Source organism: Lolium rigidum, chromosome 4 (assembly GCF_022539505.1).
Source record: "Lolium rigidum isolate FL_2022 chromosome 4, APGP_CSIRO_Lrig_0.1, whole genome shotgun sequence".
NCBI lineage: Eukaryota > Viridiplantae > Streptophyta > Magnoliopsida > Poales > Poaceae > Lolium > Lolium rigidum.
This window is the reverse complement of record NC_061511.1, coordinates 256140231-256164672: the sequence shown is the minus strand read 5'-3', so window position 1 is coordinate 256164672 and position 24442 is coordinate 256140231. Positions and strand designations below refer to the sequence as shown.

At 47.0% G+C, this 24442-nt stretch overlaps 1 protein-coding gene, 2 long non-coding RNA genes and 1 pseudogene across 3 annotated transcripts; 1 reads left to right on the top strand and 3 right to left on the bottom strand.

The window, feature by feature from the left end:
• Nucleotides 1-410: 410 nt before the first annotated feature.
• On the bottom strand, nt 411-2218 carry LOC124706197. The gene is made up of 3 exons (XR_007004338.1): nt 2192-2218; nt 1310-1446; nt 411-843 (listed from the first exon to the last, which is right to left on the bottom strand). It is a non-coding gene; the product is annotated as an uncharacterized LOC124706197 (long non-coding RNA).
• Nucleotides 2219-8650: 6432 nt separating this feature from the next.
• LOC124650304 lies at nt 8651-10793 on the bottom strand. Its single transcript, XR_006986944.1, has 3 exons — nt 10708-10793; nt 9979-10596; nt 8651-9886 (listed from the first exon to the last, which is right to left on the bottom strand). It is a non-coding gene; the product is annotated as an uncharacterized LOC124650304 (long non-coding RNA).
• A 218-nt stretch (nt 10794-11011) lies between these two features.
• Nucleotides 11012-11823, bottom strand: LOC124648616 (annotated as a pseudogene).
• A 3806-nt stretch (nt 11824-15629) lies between these two features.
• Nucleotides 15630-16016, top strand: LOC124648615 (protein GL2-INTERACTING REPRESSOR 2-like). Its single transcript, XM_047188343.1, has one exon. The coding sequence runs from the start codon at nt 15630-15632 to the stop codon at nt 16014-16016; it is 387 nt and encodes a 128-aa protein (XP_047044299.1).
• Nucleotides 16017-24442: the final 8426 nt, after the last annotated feature.

Here is a 24442-nt window from a genome sequence, read left to right as displayed (position 1 = left end):
GGGGGCAGGGTCGAGAAGCATGTCGCAGGTGTCGTAGGGGAGAAGCACGAGGTGTGGCGGCGCAGGGACCGCGGCGGCGACGGTGATGAACCACCGCTAGGGTTAGCCGCGGCGTCGCTCTCAGGTGCAGAACGGCGGGGCGCGAGTAGGGATCTAGTGGAGGGGCACAAGACGAAGTTCTCTCAATGAGTAGAGGCGGCGGACGTGGCCGGCGTCGGACGGCACGGCGGCGGCGCATCGAGGACGCGAGAGAGAGGTGGATGGGGGAGAGGAGTGCGACTGTGCGAGACCCTTCAGGCCTTGTTTGGTTGAAGTGTATCACCGAGTAACTGAGAGCGTTTTTTCCAAGGGGATTGGGTGAAGACACTCTTGTCACCCAAAACACTTTGTTACACCAAAAAACTCTTCCGCACCAATACTCTCCATTTATTCATCTGTTTGGCAGGCAGGGATAATTCTACAACCAAAAATGCAATTTACACAGCAAGGCTATGGACGATCATAGTAATTCGAATAAAAATTAAACTTTTACACTATGGTCACAAGCACAGTACAAAAAAATAGATGCTGGATCAGAGGCGCGGTGGCCTTGACTTCTGTCAGATTGTGGACGTAAGAAGGTGAGGCGACATAGGGATGGACATGGTAGCATCGGCGGATAAAAAGTCGGCGGAGGCTACACGGCCAGGCAAGAGGCAGTGTCATCACTCCGTCGCGCCAACGGAGCCATGCATCACGTTGAGAAGGTGTCTCTGATGCACTTCCACCCGAAAAAGTTGCTCCGCGGTTTGGCAACATAGAAGTACCTAAAGATGGAACTGATGGACTGGAGCTCTTTCCCTCCTACAAAACCAAGAACAAGAAATCAAATCTTCGCCCTTTCTTTACAAAAAATAGTAAGAGCTGAATCATCACGACCCGTAATCTCCCTATTTTTAACATGGACAAGAACAACAAAACATAATTTTCATGAATTCTCGCCAAAATATCATGATGCAACCAGGACTACAAACGAAATGCAAAGCATAGCTAACTTGAAGCACTAGGCAGCCAAACTCAATCAGGAAGCACCAAACCAAACATCTAGCAAAAGTAATCATTATATCCTAGCTAAATTACAATGATGCCATGAATAAGAAATAAAAGACGGATATTATAACATGGGGTGATGAATAAATTTCATGTTACTGGTTCAGTAACATGGCAATGGTGAAATGGTTACAGATATAGAAACATGGCCAAGATTAAATGGTTCAGAAGCACGACAATAAATGATAAAAAAGAATACTGTTTAGCAAAATATACTTACCTCCAGTCTTCTCACAAAGGATGAAATGGACTGAAATCAACATAAGATACAAAAGCATCAGCTGATTTAGCAAACTATAAGCATCAACTTTTGTTTGCGAAATTCCTTCTTTTAGAACCTATTGTCAAGACCCCATCCTGCAATGCAAATATATTTGGTTGTAAAACATCTGTGTGTTAAAGTGAATTCAATTTAATTGATACAAGATTTGCAACAAACTGCATCTAACAATGCATCAGACCGTATAAGCGATATTGCACATTAACTGTATAACCATTCCAAATGTCATGTTTGCACAGGGTCATCCTACAGATCAGAAGTTCAGTTATTTACAGTAGCACAAGTCGGCTCTGGATTCCTCACACCGTCGGATCATTGGAACCTCCATTGCTACTAGACTACAATGATGATAAGTAAAAAGTCAAGGCTTGTTCCATCTACTGAAGCAAACATAACCAAGAAATATTAATTACAATTTGTAAGTATTGGCCATGGACTGAATCGGCATATGCACATCTATCAAATTAGAGGCAAACACAAATCGGCACTGTAGGCATCTAGGGCAATTAACAAATCCAAAAGGAAGTGCAATGGAACACAAATCATATATTACTAGACGCAACTAACAGATTCAAAAGGAAATGCAGTGGCATCAAGAACTAGAGGCAAATACTGTAATTATATATTACTTCAGTAATTGACAGAATGACAGATCCAACAGAAATCTGAATCTGTAGCCACTAGCTCACCCTAGGCATCAAGAACTAGCTAGAGGCAACTAACAGGATCTCACGGGAGGCATGAAGAACCCTAGGCCATTCATCTAGCAGTTGTATCTAGCACTAGATAGGGAGGGGAAGTGCGAGTTGAAAGAGAACTTACAGGAGAGGACGGACGGCCGAAGGAGCCTGCAGGAAACTCGGCGGCGGCGGCAGCATCAGGTGCTGAGGCGGCGGGGGCGGGTGCTGAGTCAGCGGTGGCGGCGGATGCTGAGTCGGCGGCGTAAGGTGCTGAGGAGGCATCGCCGGAGCTGTTACTTTTCTTTGCAGGGTAGCGGAGCCGCCGGCGTCGCCGCGACGCGCGTGGACCGAAAAACGCGAGGTGGGTGGAGCGTCTAGAAAACTCGTCGGGTCGACGTGTATTGCGGGGTTTACTCGGGCTGAGCCCGGCCAAGACCGGCCTGCCAAACGGCTCGCTCGCCATTTCACGTGTATAAAATTTAGGCCGGGATAATACTCCACAAAACCGGTTAAAACTCCTGTGCCAAACAAGGCCTCAGGGATGTTTGTTCGTTTTTGCATTTAGACCCTTCAATTTTTAGAAAATAATGCTGGCACTTCGATAAATGCCAGTAATAATGAAACATTGAGGGCAACCTCTTAAAGTGCCACCAATTATGTGGTAATCTAAGGCACTCAGCAGAAAATGCCGATAATCAATAGCATTGTAGGCATTGATTGTAAACTGCCGGCAAGAAAGTGCCGGTAATCCGGACACGTGAGGTAGTGTCTCCTCTTCGTTTGTTGTTTGCGATACAGAATGGAGACCTTGATATTTATCTTTCTCATTAGGTATTTCTTGCTACATGTAGAATATATTGCATGGATCACTCCATCTTCTCTACGAATCTCGATCCAGAAAAGGGGGCTCAACTGCAGCGGCGTGAAAAGCTGGTGGCCGGAGTGCTCGATTATGTGCGCTAGCTTGACGAGGTAGCGGCAACGCTGCAGCGGCCAGAAGATGATGAGCGCCTGGAATTACACGGGTGAAGCCCGCGTCGTACGTCACTGCGACCACCAGGTACTAGGGTCATTGTTTTCAATAATTGATGATTTATTACTTTAAGAAGAAATTACACCCAGCCTCTACATAACCAGGATGCACCCAACAGTTTATATATCTTGAGTCGAAAGTCGGAAAATAAAAACTAGGCGAAATACATATCGAGGCGACGAATCATAAGACGCCTAAGGTGTGGGTGGGGCTTCAATCCGTAGACTATGTTGCCACCCATGTAGGTAAAAGTATCCCTCGCCGTAGCCTCCAACCGTGTACTGATCTCCGTAAACATGTCTCGTTTCTCCACTCGCTGAAAAGGTAACCACAAACGGAGAATACCTGTACATCTCTAGACAACCGGCAAGATAGAGCATTTTTTATCGTTAAAAATCTTGTCATTTCTACTTAGTCAAAGCGCCTAGATAACTACAAGCGCCCCCACCCTAAGAAGCAACTTGAACCTTGAATCGATACCATGAAGCCAATTGCCAAAGATATTGGCCACACTAGTCAGAGTATACAGGTTAGACGCTACTTGGATGATTGACCATATAGATCTCGCAAATCGGCACTGGAAGAAAACGTCTTTAATAGTTTCGTCATGTTGACAAAAAACACACCGAGTACTTCCATGCCAGTTTCGCTTAACTAGATTGTCCTTGGTGAGGATAACCCCCAACGAAGATACCATCCATTTTTTCATTTTTAATGGTATTTTCATCTTCCAAATTTTCTTATTATTATCAACTGGTATATCAGAATGAAGTATCGCATTGTATAGTGATTTTACAGAGAATGTGCCATCTACATGTAGATTCCACCTAAATTCGTCCGGTGAATTAGAGAATTCCATGCCAATAGCTTTTGCCCAAGCAAGACCCATCTGAACGTCACATTCGGAGGTGAGGTAGCCATTACCATGGCAATGGTATCACTTTTGCGACGAACAATACTAAACAAGGCAGGATACTATTCACATCAGGGTGCATTGCCTAACCAATTGTCTACCCAGAACCATATATGTGCTCCATTCGTGATTGAGAATGTACCATGGCGGAAAAATAATTTCTTTGCCGCCATGAGACCTCCCAGAAGTGTGAATCCCCTGGTTTCCAAACCACTTGGGATAACGTCTTTGAGCCGATATACTTTCTTCTAAGAATACTTTGCCAAATCCCATACTCGGTAAGAAGCTTGAACAGTCATTTACCTAGCAGAGCTGAATTCTTGACCTCCAAGTCATGAACTCCAAGCCCTCCTTGATCTTTGGGACTACAAACTATACTCCATTTAACCAGTCGATATTTCTTTTCTCGTTGTCCCCTTGCCAAAAGAATCTGGATCGATAGTAATCGAGTTTATACATGATTCCTTTTGGTACAAGGAAGAATGATAGCATATACAATACTATATTAGTCAGTACCGAATTAATGAGTACCAATCTTCCTCCCAGGGACAACAATTTTCCTTTCCAGCTGCTAAGGCGTTTTTGTAATCTTTCTTCCACTATTTTTGATTCAGCGACCTCGGAGAAACCTACACCAAACTACTTCAAGAAACCTACCAATTCGAGAAACAAAACAATAAAAACCTACCAAAAAAACTAATTACGAGAATCAATCGTTTCCCTTTTTGGGAGGCTTCCACTGCTTGTCTAATCCAATCTATCCACCTGTCAGGGAAGTTTTTCCTATGCATTACCTCTGCCAAGAAAGGCCACTGAACTCTATCATAAGCTTTTTCAAAGTCCAACTTCAGCCAAATTCCTTCAGATAACCCCCGACGAAGATACCATCCATTTTTTCATTTTTAATGGTATTTTCATCTTCCAAATTTTCTTATTATTATCAACTGGTATATCAGAATGAAGTATCGCATTGTATAGTCATTTTACAGAGAATGTGCCATCTACATGTAGATTCCACCTAAATTCGTCCGGTGAATTAGAGAATTCCATGCCAATAGCCTTTGCCCAAGCAAGACCCATCTGAACGTCACATTCGGAGGTGAGGTAGCCATTACCGTGGCAATGGTATCACTTTTGCGACGAACAATACTAAACAAGGCAGGATACTATTCACATCAGGGTGCATTGCCTAACCAAATGTCTTCCCAGAACCATATATGTGCTCCATTCGTGATTGAGAATGTACCATGGCGGAAAAATAATTTCTTTGCCGCCATGAGACCTCCCAGAAGTGCGAATCCCCTGGTTTCCAAACCACTTGGGATAACGTCTTTGAGCCGATATACTTTCTTCTAAGAATGCTTTGCCAAATCCCATACTCGGTAAGAAGCTTGAACAGTCATTTACCTAGCAGAGCTGAATTCTTAACCTCCAAGTCATGAACTCCAAGCCCTCCTTGATCTTTGGGACTACAAACTATACTCCATTTAACCAGTCGATATTTATTTTTCTTGCTGTCCCCTTGCCAAAAGAATCTGGATCGATAGTAATCGAGTTTATACATGATTCCTTTTGGTACAAGGAAGAATGATAGCATATACAATACTATATTAGTCAGTACCGAATTAATGAGTACCAATCTTCCTCCCAGGGACAACAATTTTCCTTTCCAGCTGCTAAGGCGTTTTTGTAATCTTTCTTCCACTATTTTTCATTCACGATTGTGAGTCTCAGATAATGAATTGGAATACCCAAATTGCGAATAGGAAATTGGCCTTGCCCGCAACCGAACAACTCTGCATATAGAGTCGTATCATTTTGGGCATCACCGAAATAGAACAATTCACTTTTATGAAAATTGATTTTTAATCCCGACAACTGCTCAAATGCCGGAAAAATTAATTTTAGGTTGCGAGCTTTTTCAAGATCATGATCCATAAACAGAATTGTATCATCGGAATATTGGAGGATTGATAAACCACCATCAAACAGATGTGGAATCACACCTTTAATTTGACCATCAGACTTGGCCCGCTCTATCAAGATAGCCAGCATATCCGCGAAAATGTTGAACAACATTGGTGACAACGGATCACCTTGGCGTGGCCCTTTTTGTGTCTGGAAGTAGTGTCCGGTATCATCATTAACCCGGATTGCCACACTTCCTCCATACACAAAATCATTGATCAGAGCATGCCACTCAGAAGAAAAACCTTTCATCCTGAGAGTCTGCTGTAGAAAAGACCACTTAACCTTATCATACGCCTTTTCAAAATCTAATTTTAAAATAACCTCATGTAATTTCTTGGTATGCATCTCATGACCGTCTAATGCAAAACCACCACTCCATCCAGGATATTTCTTCCTCGCATGAAAGCGGTCTGTGATGGATGAACTACATGATCCACGACCGTATTAAGTCTAATGGTGGCCACTTTCATGAAAATCTTGAAACTTACGTTTAATAGGCAAATAGGTCTATATGGTTGAATCATTTCTGCCTCATTAACTTTCGGTACCAAAATTACTTCACCAAAAGTTAGACGAAATAATTCTAGTTGCCCCATGTGCAAAGCACTGAACAAATCTAGAAGGTCTAATTTTATAATATCCCAAAAAGTTTGATAAAACTCCGCTGGAAAACCATCTAGACCCGGTGCTTTGTTGCATTCCATTTGGAAAATTGCCTTCTAAACTTCTTCCTCTGAATAAGGTGCAGTCAGAAGGCCATTTTCTTCCATATATACTTGGGGTATGTCATCCGTTAAGTCCTCGTTTAAAGAAAAGGAACTTTCCTCCGGAGGGCCAAATAGACCTTTATAATAATTCGTAATGTAGGATTGGAGTTGCTCATGGCCTTCAATCATCCCTTCATCTTGTATCAAAGAATGAATATGTTTTTTCCGAAGTCTCCCATTAGCCAAGCCATGGAACGCTGCCTTGGAACGCTGATACCATTTAAGCTCCTCTTCTCGAAGAAGACCAGCTATCTGCGCATTGGACTGATTCTTAAGTTCAATATCTTGCGGAGATAACGGTCTTACCTCAGCTAAAGCCTCAAGCTCATCAATAACAGATGATAAGCGAGCCTTCTCCTTTTTAAGAATATCGGCCATATGGGCAGCCCAACCAGAAAGATGTTTGCGCATAGCCCGCATTTTCTTATTCCATCTCAAAATTGGAGTACTCCCTGAGACCAGTCTCTCCCAAACCGTCTTAACCATTTCATGGAACCCCTCTCGATGTAACCAGCCAAGTTCAAACTTGAACGGGCGTTTAGAAACAGGGCGGGGATTCCTAGTGGTTGGTAGGATAGGAGCATGGTCAGACAACATAGGATATTTAACTTCCCAATCAGTATCCATCAACACGCGATCTAGTTTTTCGTACGTGGGTTCAGGCAAGCTGTTGGCCCAAGTAAATTGTCGATCGGGCATAAACACCTCTCTCAAGTCTAAGCTATCGATGACATCATTAAACAAGAAAAGCCAATGTCTATCGAAATGGCCTTTGCTTTTCTCGTGAAGAAATCTGAGCTGTAGGTCGAGACGCGCACCACACAGCGTCGAGCGCGGCCTCCCCTGTCTTGCCGCCGCCCGCGCCGTGGCAACCAGGTCCCTTGCGGCGCTCCTGGAAGACCTGCAGCCGAAACGGCCGCTCTCGCCGTGGCCGTCGACGACTCGGCCGTCACCTGCTGCAGCCCGAGGAGGAGGTACGGAAGAGGGAGGAGTTGACGCTCGCCGTCTTCTCTCGCTACATGCAGCTCGACGACACGCTCGGCATGCTTGGCCGCATGGATGGTCGGCAAGAATCGCTCAGTCTTAACCGGCTCGGGCCTAAACGGCGAGGCAACGGCTTTTATCCACTTCATCCCTAAGACTGCTCATAGTGGGAGTAACATAGCTAGTAACATCACACATCTCAAGACATTTTGGTGACATGGCATGCGAATAAATGAAGAAAGAGAGTGAGGTGGTAACTAGCTATGTTACTATAACATCACACACCCCAAGACAAAATGAGTCTACAACATAATAAATGACACAATGCATGACACCACATATAAGTTACTACACACTATGAAGGTAGTAACCTAGACTAGTAACATGGCATATGTTACTAGTCTAAGTTACTCCCCACTATGAGCAGCCTAATAGTGGGTCCGGAACGGCTAATTCGCTGTCTACCCAAGTTTTGTGTCTGCCCCAGAAATGGTACTGGCATAAAAAACTAGCAAAAGTGATACTCACCCGTCGATTTCATCTTAAATGTGGTAGTTTCTTTTAATTTACTCCACGATGCATGCAGTTAGAATTGCATTTCCGCTCGCTCGCTTGCTCCGTCTCTCTCCCCATCTCTCTCTTAATTTATGTTGAATTTTTTACTAGATTTTGTCGCACTCACATCCACGATACGTTAGTTGTGGTCATTCTATCTTTTTTGCGAGAGCGTGGTCATTCTCATTTTATCATCCAAGTGAGTGTACGTGGCCACAATATTATAAGCTTAGCTATCTACGTGCTAAACGACAAACTCTTAGCTTACTAGCAAAATTGGCGCGGCGGCACGCCGCGCCCTGCTTAAGGAAAATCGTTTCGGACTCTGCAAACTCCTGTGCCTGGTCATCGACTACAAAACTGAAGCATATATACATATTTCAGGTGACCAACAGTTTAATTATCTGAGGAATAGACTGTCACAAAACTAATACAGCAATGCACACATAATGTGTCATCCAAAATTCAGATGTATTCTATGCGACGTAGTGACTAAATTAGAATTCACACTTCAGACTAAAACATACCTATCTTACAACTCAAACTCAATTGTGTGCTATGAGAAATGAGCAAATTAGATTTGACACTGAGAATTAAGAGGCAGTACTCTTCAGAAGGTAAAACCGAATTCTGAACTATGAGTTTTTCACCTTTTGAAGTGCTTGTGCTCCTTGTCCGTCTGGTAGGGTCCTTGTTACTGTTAGTGTCCGTGGTATGCACTGTCCAGTTGGCACGTTCCAGCCCATCTCTGTTGGATACACTACCGAAAGACCAGTGAGTATAGCATAGAACCATAGATGCATATTTCAGGTGACCAACAGTTTAGTTCCCTCTGAAATGGATTGTCACAAAACTAATACAACAGGGCACACATAGTGCTATCCGAATTTTCAGAGATATTTTATGCCACACACTGAGTTAAAATTATCTTACAGAAACTCAAAGTCAGCATCTGAAGGAGAGTATATACAAAAGCAAAGAGAAATATACATGATCTCTCAAAGTACAGGTAATATGAGGCTCTAGTTTATGTTCATTTCTGCCTTATAAATTCAGTGCTGACAACAACTGTGGAAGATAATCATGTTCGAAACAAAATTCATAAACTATATTTGTTCAGAAAAAAGAGAGAAAGCAGCCTCGCAACTGTTAAGATATACAGTATATTTATTTCCTACTCCTTTCCAGAAACACCGTGGAGTTGTTTCTAGGATCGATTGAAATGCACTTTGAGTAAATCATGATTTATTCATGTACTTACTTAGAAGGCACACATAGACACATCAGCTAGTCTCCTACTCAAATAACAATTTATGCATATAAATCAATTAGGATAGTAGGAAGAACTAACGAATCCAATCAATACTCAATTCAAGTCAGTGGGGAAAACTGACAGATAAGAAAATGAAACACATAATCTGTCACACCTTTACCACTGAAGTCTTGCTGACACTTATTTTTGCAATCCTCAATAAGGCAGACAGCTTGGATAACTCAACATCACAGAGCACGGACAATTACAGCCAGCCTCTTTCATTGATGCTAACAACCTCCCGTATGTTCATTGATGGTAGCAAGCTCCCATGCCGTGCAGGTGTTCTTAATGTTTTTGTGCTTGCCTCGAAGCATGATTGTCACAAGTTAGTGACAACATGAGAGAAAATGCGGAAGACAGCCCAACGGAGAGACAGGTAGTGGCAACGTACCTAAGCTGGAGGGGGCGCCACCAGGGTCGCATGGTCACAACCTCCATGGCCTCAAAGCTAAGGCGACCGTGGCAAACAAGGCGTGGCCGGAGCGAGCCATGTTACAGTGTACTGAGTGTGGCCCAAATCGGCAAAACTCTATATTGAACAACAAAAACTAAGAAGCACACTCATCATTCAGAGTTCAGAAATGCACACTAAATGGACACCAATCATGCAGCTCATCGTTTCAGGCTGCACTACCAAAAAAGCAAGCTTTATTATTCTACTGTAAGAGCAATTCCATGTTACCTTCGATCTTGCAAAGATCTAGCAGGGCATCAATTAGGAAGATACTGGTGTGACATGTAAGCATGATTTCAATGTGAAAAAACAGAGAATCGTATGAGCTGCAATCCAGATGTGGAACTAAGAAAAAAATTAAATTAAATTCTTTCCGAACTGCATTACAAAATGGCAAACCAAGAAAAGATAATTAGGACTCGGTTCAGGAAATTTTTGAGAGAGTGGCACTGGAGTTCATGCCGTCGCCGATCTAGAGTTTACTTCACTCGAACCCGCCGCAGCCGCCTCCTCACCGAGCCCAGCCTCTCGACCAAATCTGACAGCACTCTGCACCTGCATCCCCAAACTCATCAAGCTCCAAATACACATCAAACCTCAAGAAATATAGATTGAAGCTAGAAACAAACCACGAAAGGAGAAGAAGGCTCAGCAGTTGGCACTAACCTGCTTTCTCCGTCGTCGGCAAGGCCAGTTGCTGCATCAAGTCTGGCGGTTGTCTGCGGCACCCGAAGTCGCCGAACAGCCACCCGTGGCGCCGCGGAAGGGCTTGAAGAGCGAGGCCGACGTGGCCGCGAGCTCATTGGCGTTGTCCTGGATGAGGAGGCGGCGCCCGTCGAAAAGCGAGCAAAACACGCCGTAGCTGTCCTGCAGGCAGTACACCAGCTCGTCGACCGCGTCGACCTGGCCGAGCAAAGCTGCGGGCGCGCAGAGCGCGGCGCTGTAAGCTGTTAAGGTTAGTATAGGACGATCACAGCGCTGGCGCAGCCACGACGGTGGCGGCATTGGGCTCGGGGTTGGCGCCGTCGAGCCAGCGGTCCATGGGCGTGCAGTCGGCCTTGTGCGTCATCTTCCTTTTTTTGAGCACATTGTGTGCCATCTTCCGGTGCAGCACCTGGCACGCGAGCGAGCACTGGTTTACCAGGCCGCACACGGAGCACCACCAGAACTCATGACGCCGCGTCTCTGGCCGCCCGCAAAGCACGTGGTGGAGCACAGCCGCAGGGCCCCGCCGTAGCCGCCGTCCTCCTCCTCCATCGTCGTGGGGACAAGGCCGCTCTCCGCGCCCAGCGGCCGCGACACGAACCACTCGGACAAGAACCGGTTGGTGGCGTGCGCGTCGCCGGCGGCGGCTGCGGCACCCGAAGTCGCTGAACAGGCACCCGTGGCGCCGCGGAAGGCCTTGAAGAGCGAGGCCGACGCGGCCGTGACCTCGCTGCCGTTGTCCTGGATGAGGAGGCAGCGCCCATCGAGCAGTGAGTAACGCACGCCGTAGCTGTCCTGCAGGCAGTACCCGAGCTTGCCGAGCGCGCCGACGCGGCCGATCAAGGCCGCGGGCGTGTAGAGGGCAGCACCGGCATGGAGGGCGCGGTCATCCTTGGAGCCGCCGCTCCCGTTGAACTGGATGACGGCCGGCGAGTAGAACGCGTCGTGGTGCCCGCCAACGGCCGTGCCGCCATTAGCGTCACGCTGTACCCGCAGTCCTCCTCCTCCATCGACGCGTAGGTTCTCGCGCTCGACGCCCCCAGTATGTCGTGCTAGTCGATCGATGACGGCCGACATGACCTCCGCACGCGCCGCGTCGGCGCTGGGGCTTGCGACCGCCGATTTTCTTGATGGAAAAGTGTCGAGGTAGAGGGATATCGGAGGAACAGGACGGGGTCGTGCCTCGCCGGAGGGCCGCCGTGTAGTGCGCCAGTGGAGGAAGAAGAGGTCGGACGGAGGGCTTCGGCCCGGAGCTGGAGACGACGGGGCGGTGGAGATAAGAGAGAGAGAGAGAACGTGGGGAGGAAATCGATGGGCGTTTTGGGAGATGATCCTTACAGAAGTAGTCAAAGCGGTTTCAGCAGGGTCTACCCCATAAGGGTCCACCACTATCCCAACAACATCACAGCTATGGGTACACCGCAGCCGCACCAGCCAAAAAAAAGATGAGGGAAGTGTACAGAAAAAGTATTACTATTAGGTAACAACAAAAATGGTAGGCAACACCAAACTGTACCCAGGAAAAAATCAATGTAACAAAGAATATACGTGTCAGCTGATGGTTAATCCAAAAAAAAATCCCAAAATCTGAGAAAAATCGAAGTTGATCGCTCTTAGTATAGTAGTTATTATTAGTGAATTTGCAACCTTGAGCCTGAGTCTTTGATTAAAGTGAAACCCTCGCGCACGACTACAGCACTATGTATTTCTATGCACGTAGGACGGCACGTAAACCCAGCAGCATAGAGATGTGCTTTACGAGGAGTAAGCAAGCTAAACTATCTACAACTAGCGAACAACTAGTACTTGTATTAGGCAATAGCTTGGGAACTCGTTTCTGGGATACTTATGTGGTTTGAATAACTCGTTTCTCGGAACTTGTTTAAATATCTCTTCGGAGGTTTACACTGTTGTGAATTTTGGGGGTCTATAGGAACACAAGCTATTAAGATTTTGCTAGATCATACAATCTTACTTTTAGTACTGGTATTGTAGTAGCTAAAGTGGGTTGGTGAATGCTGGAATAGTTGAAGATTTATGAGAACCTTGTATGGAGAAACTGTTGTTTTATTTGAGGAAATGGAAAATGTTTGTGAAGGGATTATGCTTAAGTTCAGAAAGAAAAATGTAAATGGTTACTAGAAATATTAGGTGTTTTTACGGTTAAATCCATGTATTCTGATTTAAAATTAGTCACACATTTATTTTTTAAAAGTTATGGTTTATTAAGCTTTCTTTTAAAATTAGTCTTTCTTTGGCTAGTGTTTATGAAAAGTATACTGAAAATAGGAATGGAGGGTAGTCGTAAATGTTTACTACTATTTTACAATAAGAATGAAAGTATAGATGACGTTTTTGTTCGTTGTCTAATGGCTTAGTATGCTTGTAGTGTTTCACAGTGTGCTTCAGATATTAAGACAGAGTTTACCCCGGTTTGTGTTTAAGTGTTGAACTAGCATGAGATCTGGGCTTTGTGGAAGACTAGCAATACAACTTGTTTAAATAATGTGTTCCCTTTATGTTCCTCCTAATATGATTGTTCAAACTTCTCACTGGATGAATTCGTGGAATAATCTTCGGATACGACGAGTCTATGGGGCTTGCAATGCAGAGGGGCAGCTACTGCCATTTGCCGCTGAAAATCTTCGGTAGGAAAAATGGCTGGGCACCCATGGTGTTGAGGATTGCAGAGTGAGAAAAAGAAGAAGTGGATGTTAGAGAAACAAAGAGTGGTCATCAGAGTCTTCCTAGAATGTATCTGTTTTAGCTTGGACTAGTGTGTACTAGGTATGTTTTTCGAAATGGTGTACTAGGTATGTAGGGGTGGTTTCTTTGCTTTCTTTTGTTCTATCTTGCGATCCTGGCGTTTGTTGGATGTTTGTGTCGGACTCCCAGGGACAAAAGGAGGCCTGAGTTCATTATGTTAATCTGGTTCCAATTTTATAGAAATATGGGGCCTATGGCTCTTAGTTCGTAAACAAATCCACAACTAATTGATCAAAGCAGCGGATAATGCATTCTGACAACTCGAATTTTGGAACGACGGAGCCCCGCGCCACCCAACCTAGGGCGGCACTGGGGGCGACCAGGCCGCCGCCTCCAACCTCCTCCCTACCGTCCCTCCCCTCGTCGTGCCAGGAAAATCCTGGGAAGAGACGGGGGGCGGTGGGGCTTCTCCCCTCGAGCGACGACTCCTCCGCCCACAGCGGCAACGACGGTGGTTCCGGTGGATCCCGGCGGCCCGGTGGTCAGGCGGCCTCAGCCTGATGACTGTGGAGGAGTGGTTCCAATGCCGGAGGCATGGCCCCTATGGTGGTGCCGTCGGATCTAGGTCCGGCCAGGGCCTTGGGCTTGGGCGGGCTCGTGGATATGATGCCATTGTTGTTGGGTGTGGGGGCGCTTTGTGGCAACGACTGCCTAGCACCGAGGTAGTGCCGGCGACGGCGGGCTTCGTGGTGCTGGATCTGGTGGTGCCAGTGGTAGTCAACGCCCATCTCCTACGCCAGTGTTCCTCTCCTCTCAGCGGTGGTCGCTCAAGCCAGTGGCTTTCTTCTTCACCTTCCCTCTCCAATAAAGCTCGGGCATCTTCATGGTCACGGTGTTGGGCCGAGGTGAAAGCCTTGCTCGGCGGTGGCCGTCTGAGCACGCTGACGCCCGCGGGCACAATTTTCCTTCTTTAAGGCGTGTTCATGGCCTCACCTTGCCTCCCATCCCCTCGGATGCAGGGGAAACCCTAGGTCCGGTGACCTGACCAGGCGGCGGCACCATGGTGTTGTTATCTTCTTGAGGGAATGGCCAATGCGACAATTGGAGTTGGAGGCTTTGAGGTTCGCCTGTGTCAGCCACAACTCTGGTCTTGTGCTTCCGGGCGCAATGTACGATCTGGCGACACATCATGTTCAGCGTCTTCCCCAAGTCCGTCAGGATCTTGCCTCTTTCTCACCGACTCTTCTAGGCACATGAGGGGATGTACTTTGGTCCGGGTTGTCTTGGAGTTGAAGTCGTTCTACGGTGTGTTTTGCTTTGTTCGTGACGTGGTCCTGAAGCCATGTGCTCCTCTTCTCGCCATTATTTGTTGGAGATTGGGCAATGCGAGTCGTTTATTATCGGGTTTGTAGATGGTGTTTTGTTTGCTGCTTGGCGTTGTATCGTGGAGTGGAGTGGTGTCCTTGTTGGCATTGTATCGTGGAGTAAAGTTGTGACCTTCTTGGCGTTATACCGGTCGTTTTTGGCCTTTCTTCTATATGATTGATACACCTTGGAAGGTGTATTCTTGAGAAAAAAAAATCCACAACTAATTCTGTAATTCAACTAGTGCCAACCACGGAAAAGAGGAGAAGGATGGTAAAACATCCTTACATGCAAAATCAAAATTGGAGATTGCTAGGTAGCATCGGAACGTTGGTAGGGATCGTGGGACGGAGGGGCCGAGGGAGGGAAGAAACAGGGAGGAGTTTAAATGCTTATGTTCCCGGTAATAAAGAAGAGCATCACCTCTCCTCCACCTCGACGCAGCTCCTGATTATATATCGCAAACTGGAGCTGCACCAGCACCCCTCAAATACCCAGGCACGGCATAGGGGGCTTTCACTTGGTCCGTGTGTCCTTCATCCCGGCCGGCCGGTACGTGCGTGCAAGTGGCCGTCCGCACCCCGCGTTCTCTTCTCTACTACATTATCTTCGTAGTGCATCGGTCCGGCGAGTTCCACCATTTTGACTTCACGGCATCCGTCCAAGGTAATGTACCTCGTTCATTTGCGTAGCTAGTACGGAGTAGTTGGTAAAATATGTTGTGATGTCTTTGAGATCGAGCAACTGACATGAGCTGACTGGCGTACATTCTGCAGCGTGTCGGTGGCGAGCAGAGCTTAGCTTGATCGAAGATGAGCAGGAACAACGGCAAGGGGCCGAAGCTGGACCTGCGGCTGAGCTTCTCGCGGTCACGCAGCGGAGGCGGGGGCGGAGGGGGTCCATCGGCCGCGCCGCCGGGAGGCAGCAATTCGCCCAGGAGGATGTCGTCGTCCTCATCGTCTTCAGCGTCGCCGGCGAGCTCATGCGTGTCGTCGGAGGGGAGCCCTGAGCCCGAGGCAGGCGGCGGCGGCGCGTCAATGATCCTGGCGGGGTGCCCCCGGTGCATGATGTACGTGATGCTGTCGCGGGAGGACCCCAAGTGCCCCAAGTGCCACAGCACCGTGCTCCTGGACTTCAACGACGCCGGCGCCGACCAGCACCACGCGGGGTTCGGCTCCGGCAAGGGCAAGCGCGGCTGAGCTGACCTGCTCGCCTCACGCCGACAGGCCTTCTTCTACTAGTAGCTTCTAGCTAAAATTGTTTCCTGCGTTTTGCTCAATTGTGCTTGTGCGCGTGCTCGTGTTGTTCGTGTCGTTTCTGTGTCCGAGTTCGATCAAGAAGGAATTATTCCGTAGACCCGTCCTTCCATGGACTAGCTAGTCGGCGTAGGGACATTGGGGTGCCCATGGAACGGGTCTAGGTAATAATTTCATTTCATGTGTGAGGTGTACTGGTGTGTGAGGAGTAGTGTGTGAGTGTGACTGTGTGTGTTTGTACGGGGCAGTACTGCCAAGGATTAAGATTTTGTCTTGAAGGTTTTATAGAAGGTAGTAATTCTCTTGTCCCGCCCGTCGTCCTTTCGCGCCCGCATAGTCACAGCTTCACTACGCCGGCATAAATTCTATGCAGTGACGTGGGTGCAAACGCATTTCCTTCTATACGGACGGACGTCGACCTAGGCTCTGGGCATGTGTGAACGTTCATGGCTGGCAAACATATATTTATCTGAAAGTACTTCCTCTAATTCTTGCCGCGATTGTAATTTGAATTAAACTAAAACCACAACAAGAACTATCGAACAAAGAGAGTAGTATGTAGGACACATGAAAGTGATTATATTAATTAATTACTCCCTCCGGTCTTTTAATTGACTCAGATTTAGTACAACTTTATACTAAATTTGAGTCAATTAGAAAAGGAATGACATGCAGCTGGCAGGCAGTCTATGCACATCTGTAACATCAAGGATTCTGACAAGTTCTTAATTTGATCTGCAAAATAAGTTTGCATGTTCTTTGGTTGAGACTTGAGAGAGAGGGGGAAGGGCAGGCATGGGGAGATGCTAGGTGGTTAGGGTCATTCAAAGGGGAGACTATTGCGGATTAACTCGCTTTTAAACCCTGCATGAATGCACGAGTAATTGGAGACAGTTGCGCAATAAGAAGAGGGCCGGGGATCGATCGTAGTGTCAGGGCGATGCATGAAACCACACTTGATGCCAACCTTGTCGCTTCAATGCGTTGCTGCTGCTCCATCTTGCAATGGAATTGATGCTCCACTAATTCGCACTGTGTGCTCTACTCGCTGCGCTGTACTACGTACGTACCTCTTCTGCACACAGAATCAAGGCACACTGCAGCACGTACGCTCGACCTTGATTGTGAGACCGAGAGCTTGCTGCTGGTACACAGTGACCAGCTCAATGCCCACGAGAGAAACAGTATGCTGCAGCGGCAAGAAGATTGCGATCGAAATCAAAACAGTCCGTTGATGCTCTCCCCTTTCTGAAAAGTGCATGTTCAACAGTGACATCTGGAGAAGACACTGATCCACATCAAGTTAGCTCGCCACTTTTAGGCAGAGGCGTTATGGTTGCATTCAGCTGACGCTATGCGGTCCGTGCGTGCGGAGGTGTCAGCTGCATGCATAGAGATCGTCCATGCATTGGCATGCAGGTGTGAGAGTAATGAACCGCAGCATTGGGCATGCATATCCTATCTCCTCACCCCTCCCCCAAGCAGTGACGGACGCAGGAAAATATTGGAAGGTGGGCACACTTTATGTTTACTTTTTTGCATTAGCCATTGTATGACAAAAATTTGCTAAATTAATAAGAAGTAATATACTAGCAAGGAGCGTGTGCTTGCCACGGAATACATATTGAAGAACAATTACGAGCAAAATAAGAGACAAAGAATAGAAAAAATGCCAATTGTGAACTGACTTTTCTTTTTGTCAATTTCAACGGAGTTGCTACGTTGTGCGAACCGCACATGCATGACCAAAGCCATGTGTTGGTATGTACCTCTGACTTTTCTATTTTCATAGGTTACAGAAACAAATTATTATGATTTGGGGTCATCCCATTAAACTGCAGCTCACGCCTAGATTCATCCTCACCTACAAGGATTTGTATAATTAAAAATAAAGCTGAATTCCGTCAGTTCCAGAGCATTTTCTTCGGAGAAATCAACTTGCTATGGACTGCACCATCCTTTCGTCTAGTAAGTTAAACATAGCTCCCTATTTATGTTTTCAAAGGCCATCTCTTTTCTATACAAGTTAATCGAGACGAGCCATGTCTTTTCTACACAGGTATGCTAGCATGAGCATTTTATAAATTTGGTAAAGATGGGTTGGCTTGTTCCGGCTCTCTGGCTAGCTACGTACGGGCTGGTCCGGCTTGATCCGATGGCGTGCTGCAGTTCTGGTCGCGCGGCCGCGGGGCCAGGCGGCGACCGGAGCAGGGGGACACCGGCGAGTGCAGCCGGCACCGGCGGGCGCTGGAGCTGGGTAGCGACTGAACAGGGCGGCGAGAGGAAAGACCTTTGTCCGCGTATATGGGGTAGTTTGGTAGGCTGCATGATGTTAAGCTTCATGCACTAACCAACTATTCCAAAAGACCGATCTGATGGAAAGAGTTAGGCAATCCACTTATAGTTTAACTTCCCCCCTCACGTGTGAGGCGGCGGAGACAAGTCAACACGTGTAAACAAAGGCGTATGGCCCTAGAAGCCGGGGGAGTAACAACAATTTATAGAATAAATTGTGAAAACCAGGACTCGAACTCGAGACCCTGGCTCTGATACCATGTTATCGTATGAGGGTTTGGGAGGAACTGGCTCAACGCTCTGGGGCGTGGCCTATCTCATATATATAGGGGTACCAAAGGGTACGTACAGGGTTACAAATACAAATACGGAATATACGATCTAACACCCTCCCTCAATCTTAACTGTGGCCGAAGTATTCGAGTAAGTTAAGATTGCGTCTACATCTAAGGAACAGTGGAAGCGGAAGTGGTTTGGTGAAGATGTCGGCAAGCTGGTCCTTAGACGAGATGAACTTTATCGCGTAGTCGTTTACGAGCAACTCGCTCTCTCACAAAGTGGTAATCAACCTCTATGTGTTTGGTGCGAGCATGGAACACCTTGGATTGAGCGACGGATATGTGGCGCCAATGTTGTCACACCACGGAATGGGCGGTCGCTTAGGAGTCATCTTCAATTCTCGAAGTAAAGACTGCACCCAAATAATCTCAGCGGTGGCATACGCAGCTGACTTTATACTCCGCTTCGGTCTGCTGCTACGAGAGACCGTGGCTTGCTTGCGTGCACTCCAGGCGATCAAGTTAGAACCCGGAAATACAGCATAGCCCCCCGTTGATCGCCGGTCATCAGGGTTGCCAGCCCAGTCCGCATCACTAAAGGCAGAAAGCACAGCCGTAGGCGCCGGTCGAAGGTGAAGACCATGTGTGAGAGAGGAACTCACACATCAGATCGGAAGTTAAACTATAAGTGGATTGCCTAACTCTTTCCATCAGATCGGTCTTTTGGAATAGTTGGTTAGTGCATGAAGCTTAACATGGTATCAGAGCCAGGGTCTCGAGTTCGAGTCCTGGTTTTCACAATTTATTCTATAAATTGCTGTTACTCCCCTCTTGTCTACGTACTGGCCTCTAGAGCCATACGACTCTGTTTACACGTGTTGACATGTCTCCGCCTCACAAGTGAGGGGGGATGTTAAACTGTATAAGTGGATTGCCTAACTCTTTCCATCAGATCGGTCTTTTGGAATAGTTGGTTAGTGCATGAAGCTTAACACATGAGATTTATGGCTCACCGCGTCAGCGAGATGGGACTCTCATCTCGTTCCGGACGAGCTCCGATTCACGAATGAATGGCACATCATTTAATAGGCTGAGTTACATCGGGTGGCACCCAAGTGACACTTTGATTGGTTGGTCGCATGATTTTCGTAGCCTCACCTATATGGCAACATGGTGACCTTGCCTCACCTATCACAAGACCACCATGACACCGCCGTTCACAAGCTTCGGCACGTCGGCAATGGCACCGCTGGTCACGCCGTTCAAAAGCATCACCACGTCATCGACCACGAAGACGAAAACCACCATGACACCGCTGGTGACGCCGGTCACAAGCATGGGCACACCGACCACGAAGACGAACACCAGCATGACACTGTCGGTCACGCTGGTCACAAGCATCACCATGTACCGACTATGAAGACGAGCACCACCAGGGCACCGCCGGTCACGCCGATTACAAAGCATGGGAACGTCACCGACCATGAAGACGAACACCACCATGACACCGTCTGTGACGCCGGTCACAAGCATCACCATATCGTCGACCACGAAGACGAGCACCACCAGGACACCGCCGGTCACGCCGGTCACAAGCATGGGCACATCGCCGACCACGAAGACGAACACCACCATGAATCCACCACTACGGATTATCACCTCTCACTTCTCACCTATCATCACCACGTCGTCGTCCATGAACATGGCGAGCCAGAAGTTGAGCAAAAGTAGTCCAAATCGTACTCACACATACGTACAGATTACAGTATACTTGTGAGTCATTTATCTATCAGTGTATGTACACCGAAATAAAAACTTATCAACATGAAAGTCATGCGAAATGGTGAGGTGAACCTACTCAAAGAAATTTCAAACGGTTGAACGTGTGCGGCGAATTTGGAAAAATTCGGTTAAAACTTCATACACGAAATTGACGATTTACGACCGATGAAACTCGAAACCAATTGTGGAAATTAGTTCGTATCATCGACACACATCTTTCTCATGTACAACTTATTTTGATTCGGACTATGTTTGTGTTGATTTGAGAGAGGGTGTGTGGAGTAGTGTAAGGGAGAGTAAGCGTAAGCAACAGCTTGTGCAACCCTTGCATCAGTGGAGCCAAAGTGGCGCGGGAACGGGCCTGTCCCTCGAGAAACTGCTGATTCGGGTGTTCCTCCAGATGCACGCAAAACACTGCTTTGAGAACCGTGCGATGCAACAACGTGAGTCGGCCCAGGCAACCAAACGGACCGAAAATTGCTGGCCCGATGCGAGCCAAGGAGCATGCAGGCCACCAAACGCGCTCTATAGGATTACTCCGCGAGCTAGCCTCGTTGGGCCATATCCTGGTTTCTCAGTTTCTGGGCTCCGAATAGTATTAATAGCTAAGTGAACTTCAAAGTTTCTGGGTGAGCCACGCCCCTGGCCCACCCGCTGGGTACGCCCATGCCCCCAAGGCCCACACCCCGGCCCCCAAAGCTGGACGAACGGGTGCAACGGCTCTGCTACCGATGCCCCACATGCCAGCCACACTACCTCGTCATCTCCCCGCCTCGCCACCTTTAATGTCGGTGTTCTTGAGAGCCATCGCCTCCAATCGACGGTACCCGGTGGCGATATTGCACACCATGCGCGCAACTTCCCAAGGCTTACCACGGTTTCCCGCCGCTTTGCGCCTTGTCGTCCTGACCCTCCTCCCCTTTATCTAGCAATTCCCGCGCCTCGTCCTTGCCCACATCGCCATTTATTGCGCCTAGACCTCAACCAGAAATCTATGTCTTCATCAAATCCCAGAGCGCCATGGCCGAAAGGTTCGACGGAGATCCTGCGTCGGGAAACAGCTTTCGTCGTCTCTTTGGATCTACGGTTCACTTCTCTCCCTCCTCCCATGGCAAAGAATTCTTCTTGGTGGTTTCCTTTTCCTCGGCCCCTTTTGTTCTCGCAGTGGAATCAGTGGGCTTGGCTCTTCAATGTTGCATTGGTGGTGATGCCCTTGGATTTAGGGTTTATCAACTGAGTGATTGTCGATTTTTGTTTCTCTGTGGCTTCAAATAAATTGGGGCATTTCATATATGGTTTACATGATCGGATATGGCTAGATTTTGTGTGTCACTTTTCTCTATATCGTGGAGTTCATCCTAGGGTTTCTGGTTTTTTTGATCGTGCAACATCACCTCTGGTTCCATCTAAGCAAGATCTGATCGTGGCTCAGCGCAGTCCAACACTTTTACGTCCGAATCTGGATGTTCTTGCAGCTAGTTCTGCCAATAATTTATCAGCTACACGAGAATTGGCAAAATTTGGATCCATACGCATGGTTTCATCTACTCCTCTGGAAAATTCAAATTCTGCAGCAGTGACATGTGATGATTTGTTTTTCAAGGTTGGTCAACCGACGATCCGGATCAAAAAGGATCGTGTTGCTTCATCAAAATTGACATTGATGGGCTCAAATTTTGCATCATTGCTTTGTCAGAATCTGCCAGTTCAAAACTTGGAAATTTTGGAGGATCAACGCCAGGCAATTTTTCAGAGGAAGAGATTATGGATGCATTGAATTTGCCTATTATTCCGCCAAAAGATCTTGTGTTTGAATTCATTGGACGTTGCTACCGCCGTGGACTTAACAATCACCTCAAAATTAATTGTCGTGGTTTTTGTGCTAACTGCTGTCAATTGGGTGTCAAATGTGATCGCTGCTCTCCATTGGGCTAGATGTTTTCTGTTCTAAATTCCTAGCACCTGGCCATTATTTCAAGGACTGCACTATTGGTCTCAGGTGTAAATCTTGTCGAATCTTGGGACATTGGGCCTCGAACTGTTCCAAACGTCCCACGGGAATTTGGAGAGTCAAAAACGTGAGGCCAATTAAAAAGAAGAATCAATTAATTGGTCGGAATATATGGGTGGTTAAGGGAAGTGGAGATTTTGTACCACCTTTACCGCTTGCCGTTTCGTCTCCTCCTTCTGCTTCCCCTCCTAGCTCCGCCGCCGCCATCGCTACGTTCCCGGTGAATCCGCTTGTGTTCCTTCCTGAGGGGATGACGATTGATCAAGGCCCTCCAGATTGAAAGGTTAGAACTGATCTGGTTGTCCCTCCTACTGCTCCTCTACAACATGATCGTGTTCTGATTGCTGAGACAAATAGATTTATACCTGTGCACTTGAGGCAGTCGGTCATAGAGGACATTAGGTATATGCTGGTAGAGGAAGGGTTTATTGTTCGTTATTTTGACGATCATCCTTTTGGCATTGGTGTCTACACTTTCGCTGAAACTTTAGCAGCAGGCGCATCAGTGAGATTACTACAATCACTTTTGTGCACCATGATGCTCCTAGAAATATGCGCTTGACAACCTTTGATCGAGAAACATGCATTCTTTACCTTGGATTTCCCCTAGACTATCAGACATATTATTATGTCAATGGGGCTGTGGAGGACTTTGGGCAGTTGTCTATCTGGCACAACCCTAGAGGTAATAAGAAGTTTGTACTTATCAAATCCTGGATTGTGGACCCAAAGTTTGTGCCCAAAAGTCTGGTGATGCATCAACTAGGTGGTGCAAGGCGTAGCTGGACTGTGCCAGTTATTATGCTCAGGTCTGCTGACTGGAATGCACATATTCATGATGTTCCTCCTCCTCCAGAAGATCCAGCTCTAGCCAATGGCAAACCACATCCTATGTATGGCCCTGAAATTACTGCAGAGCAACTCTTCCAACAGCAGCTTGCAAATTGGCTTCAGCAGAATATGCAGTTTGGAGGGAATAATGGAGGAAATAACCAAAATGTGCAGCATATGCTAGTGCCTTATCATGTGCCATTACCTGTTCAAGAGGACAATAATCTTGCTGATCAAGGAGTGCATTTTTCTGCTGGTGTTCATCCTCCTATTAATAATCTAATAGATAGCCCAATGCAGGCTTGGAATGATAGCATCTCTATCTCTTCTTCATCAGGAGGCGGTGCCATGTCAGTTGATGCCTTGGATTCTTTTCATATAAACTCCTTCACAGTAAATTCTTTCTCACACATGCATGATGAAATCTGCGCTAGTTCTGGTCAAAGCAGTAGTCAATTCTTTTGCTCAGCCAGGGGTTCAGGACAATAGTAAGTATCTTTCCATTTCTGTTGAAATGCCCAAGCCAGTGCTCTTTGAAAGGCTTGGTGAATTTGCTAGTCTGACACAGAAAGAAATAGCCATAGCTTTGTCTACTGCTGAAAATTCCATGATTATGAACATTGCAAGTACTGATGACCAAGGTAGTTCCTCTTCTTCAGTTCTGATGGGGGAAACAGGTAGGAAAAGAAACGCAGTGCAAGCTCAAGCTCCTGAATGTACTGCCCAGGTTAGTAAATATAGGGTTTTCTATTTTCGTGCCCTCAGGTCCTTAGTTTTACTCAGTTCCCCAGCTCCTTAGTTTTCCTTAGTTTTCCCCAAGCCCTTGTCTGAAACCCGCAGAAGGAGCTCGGACGGAAGGAATCCGTTAAGTTGACCGTTCCGTGCTGACGAGTGGGGTCGTGTCGTTTGTGGCACTACAAGAAAAGTTCTGATAGACAACGTCTCAAAATCGTCCGCTAAGGGGTATTTTTCGTCGCCTATGGGCCTAACCCGACGATATGGGTTCTGTTGTGGAAACTGCGTCGGAGCAAAGTCCAACGACGTTTTTTCGGTCCGTCGCGCTTGGGCGCCCTTCCGCCACGAAAAATCGGACCGTTGCACAAGTGTTTCCGGGAGCCCGTTGACTGCTGACGTCATGCAAACTGACACGTGGCAGACGCCAACAAGATAGT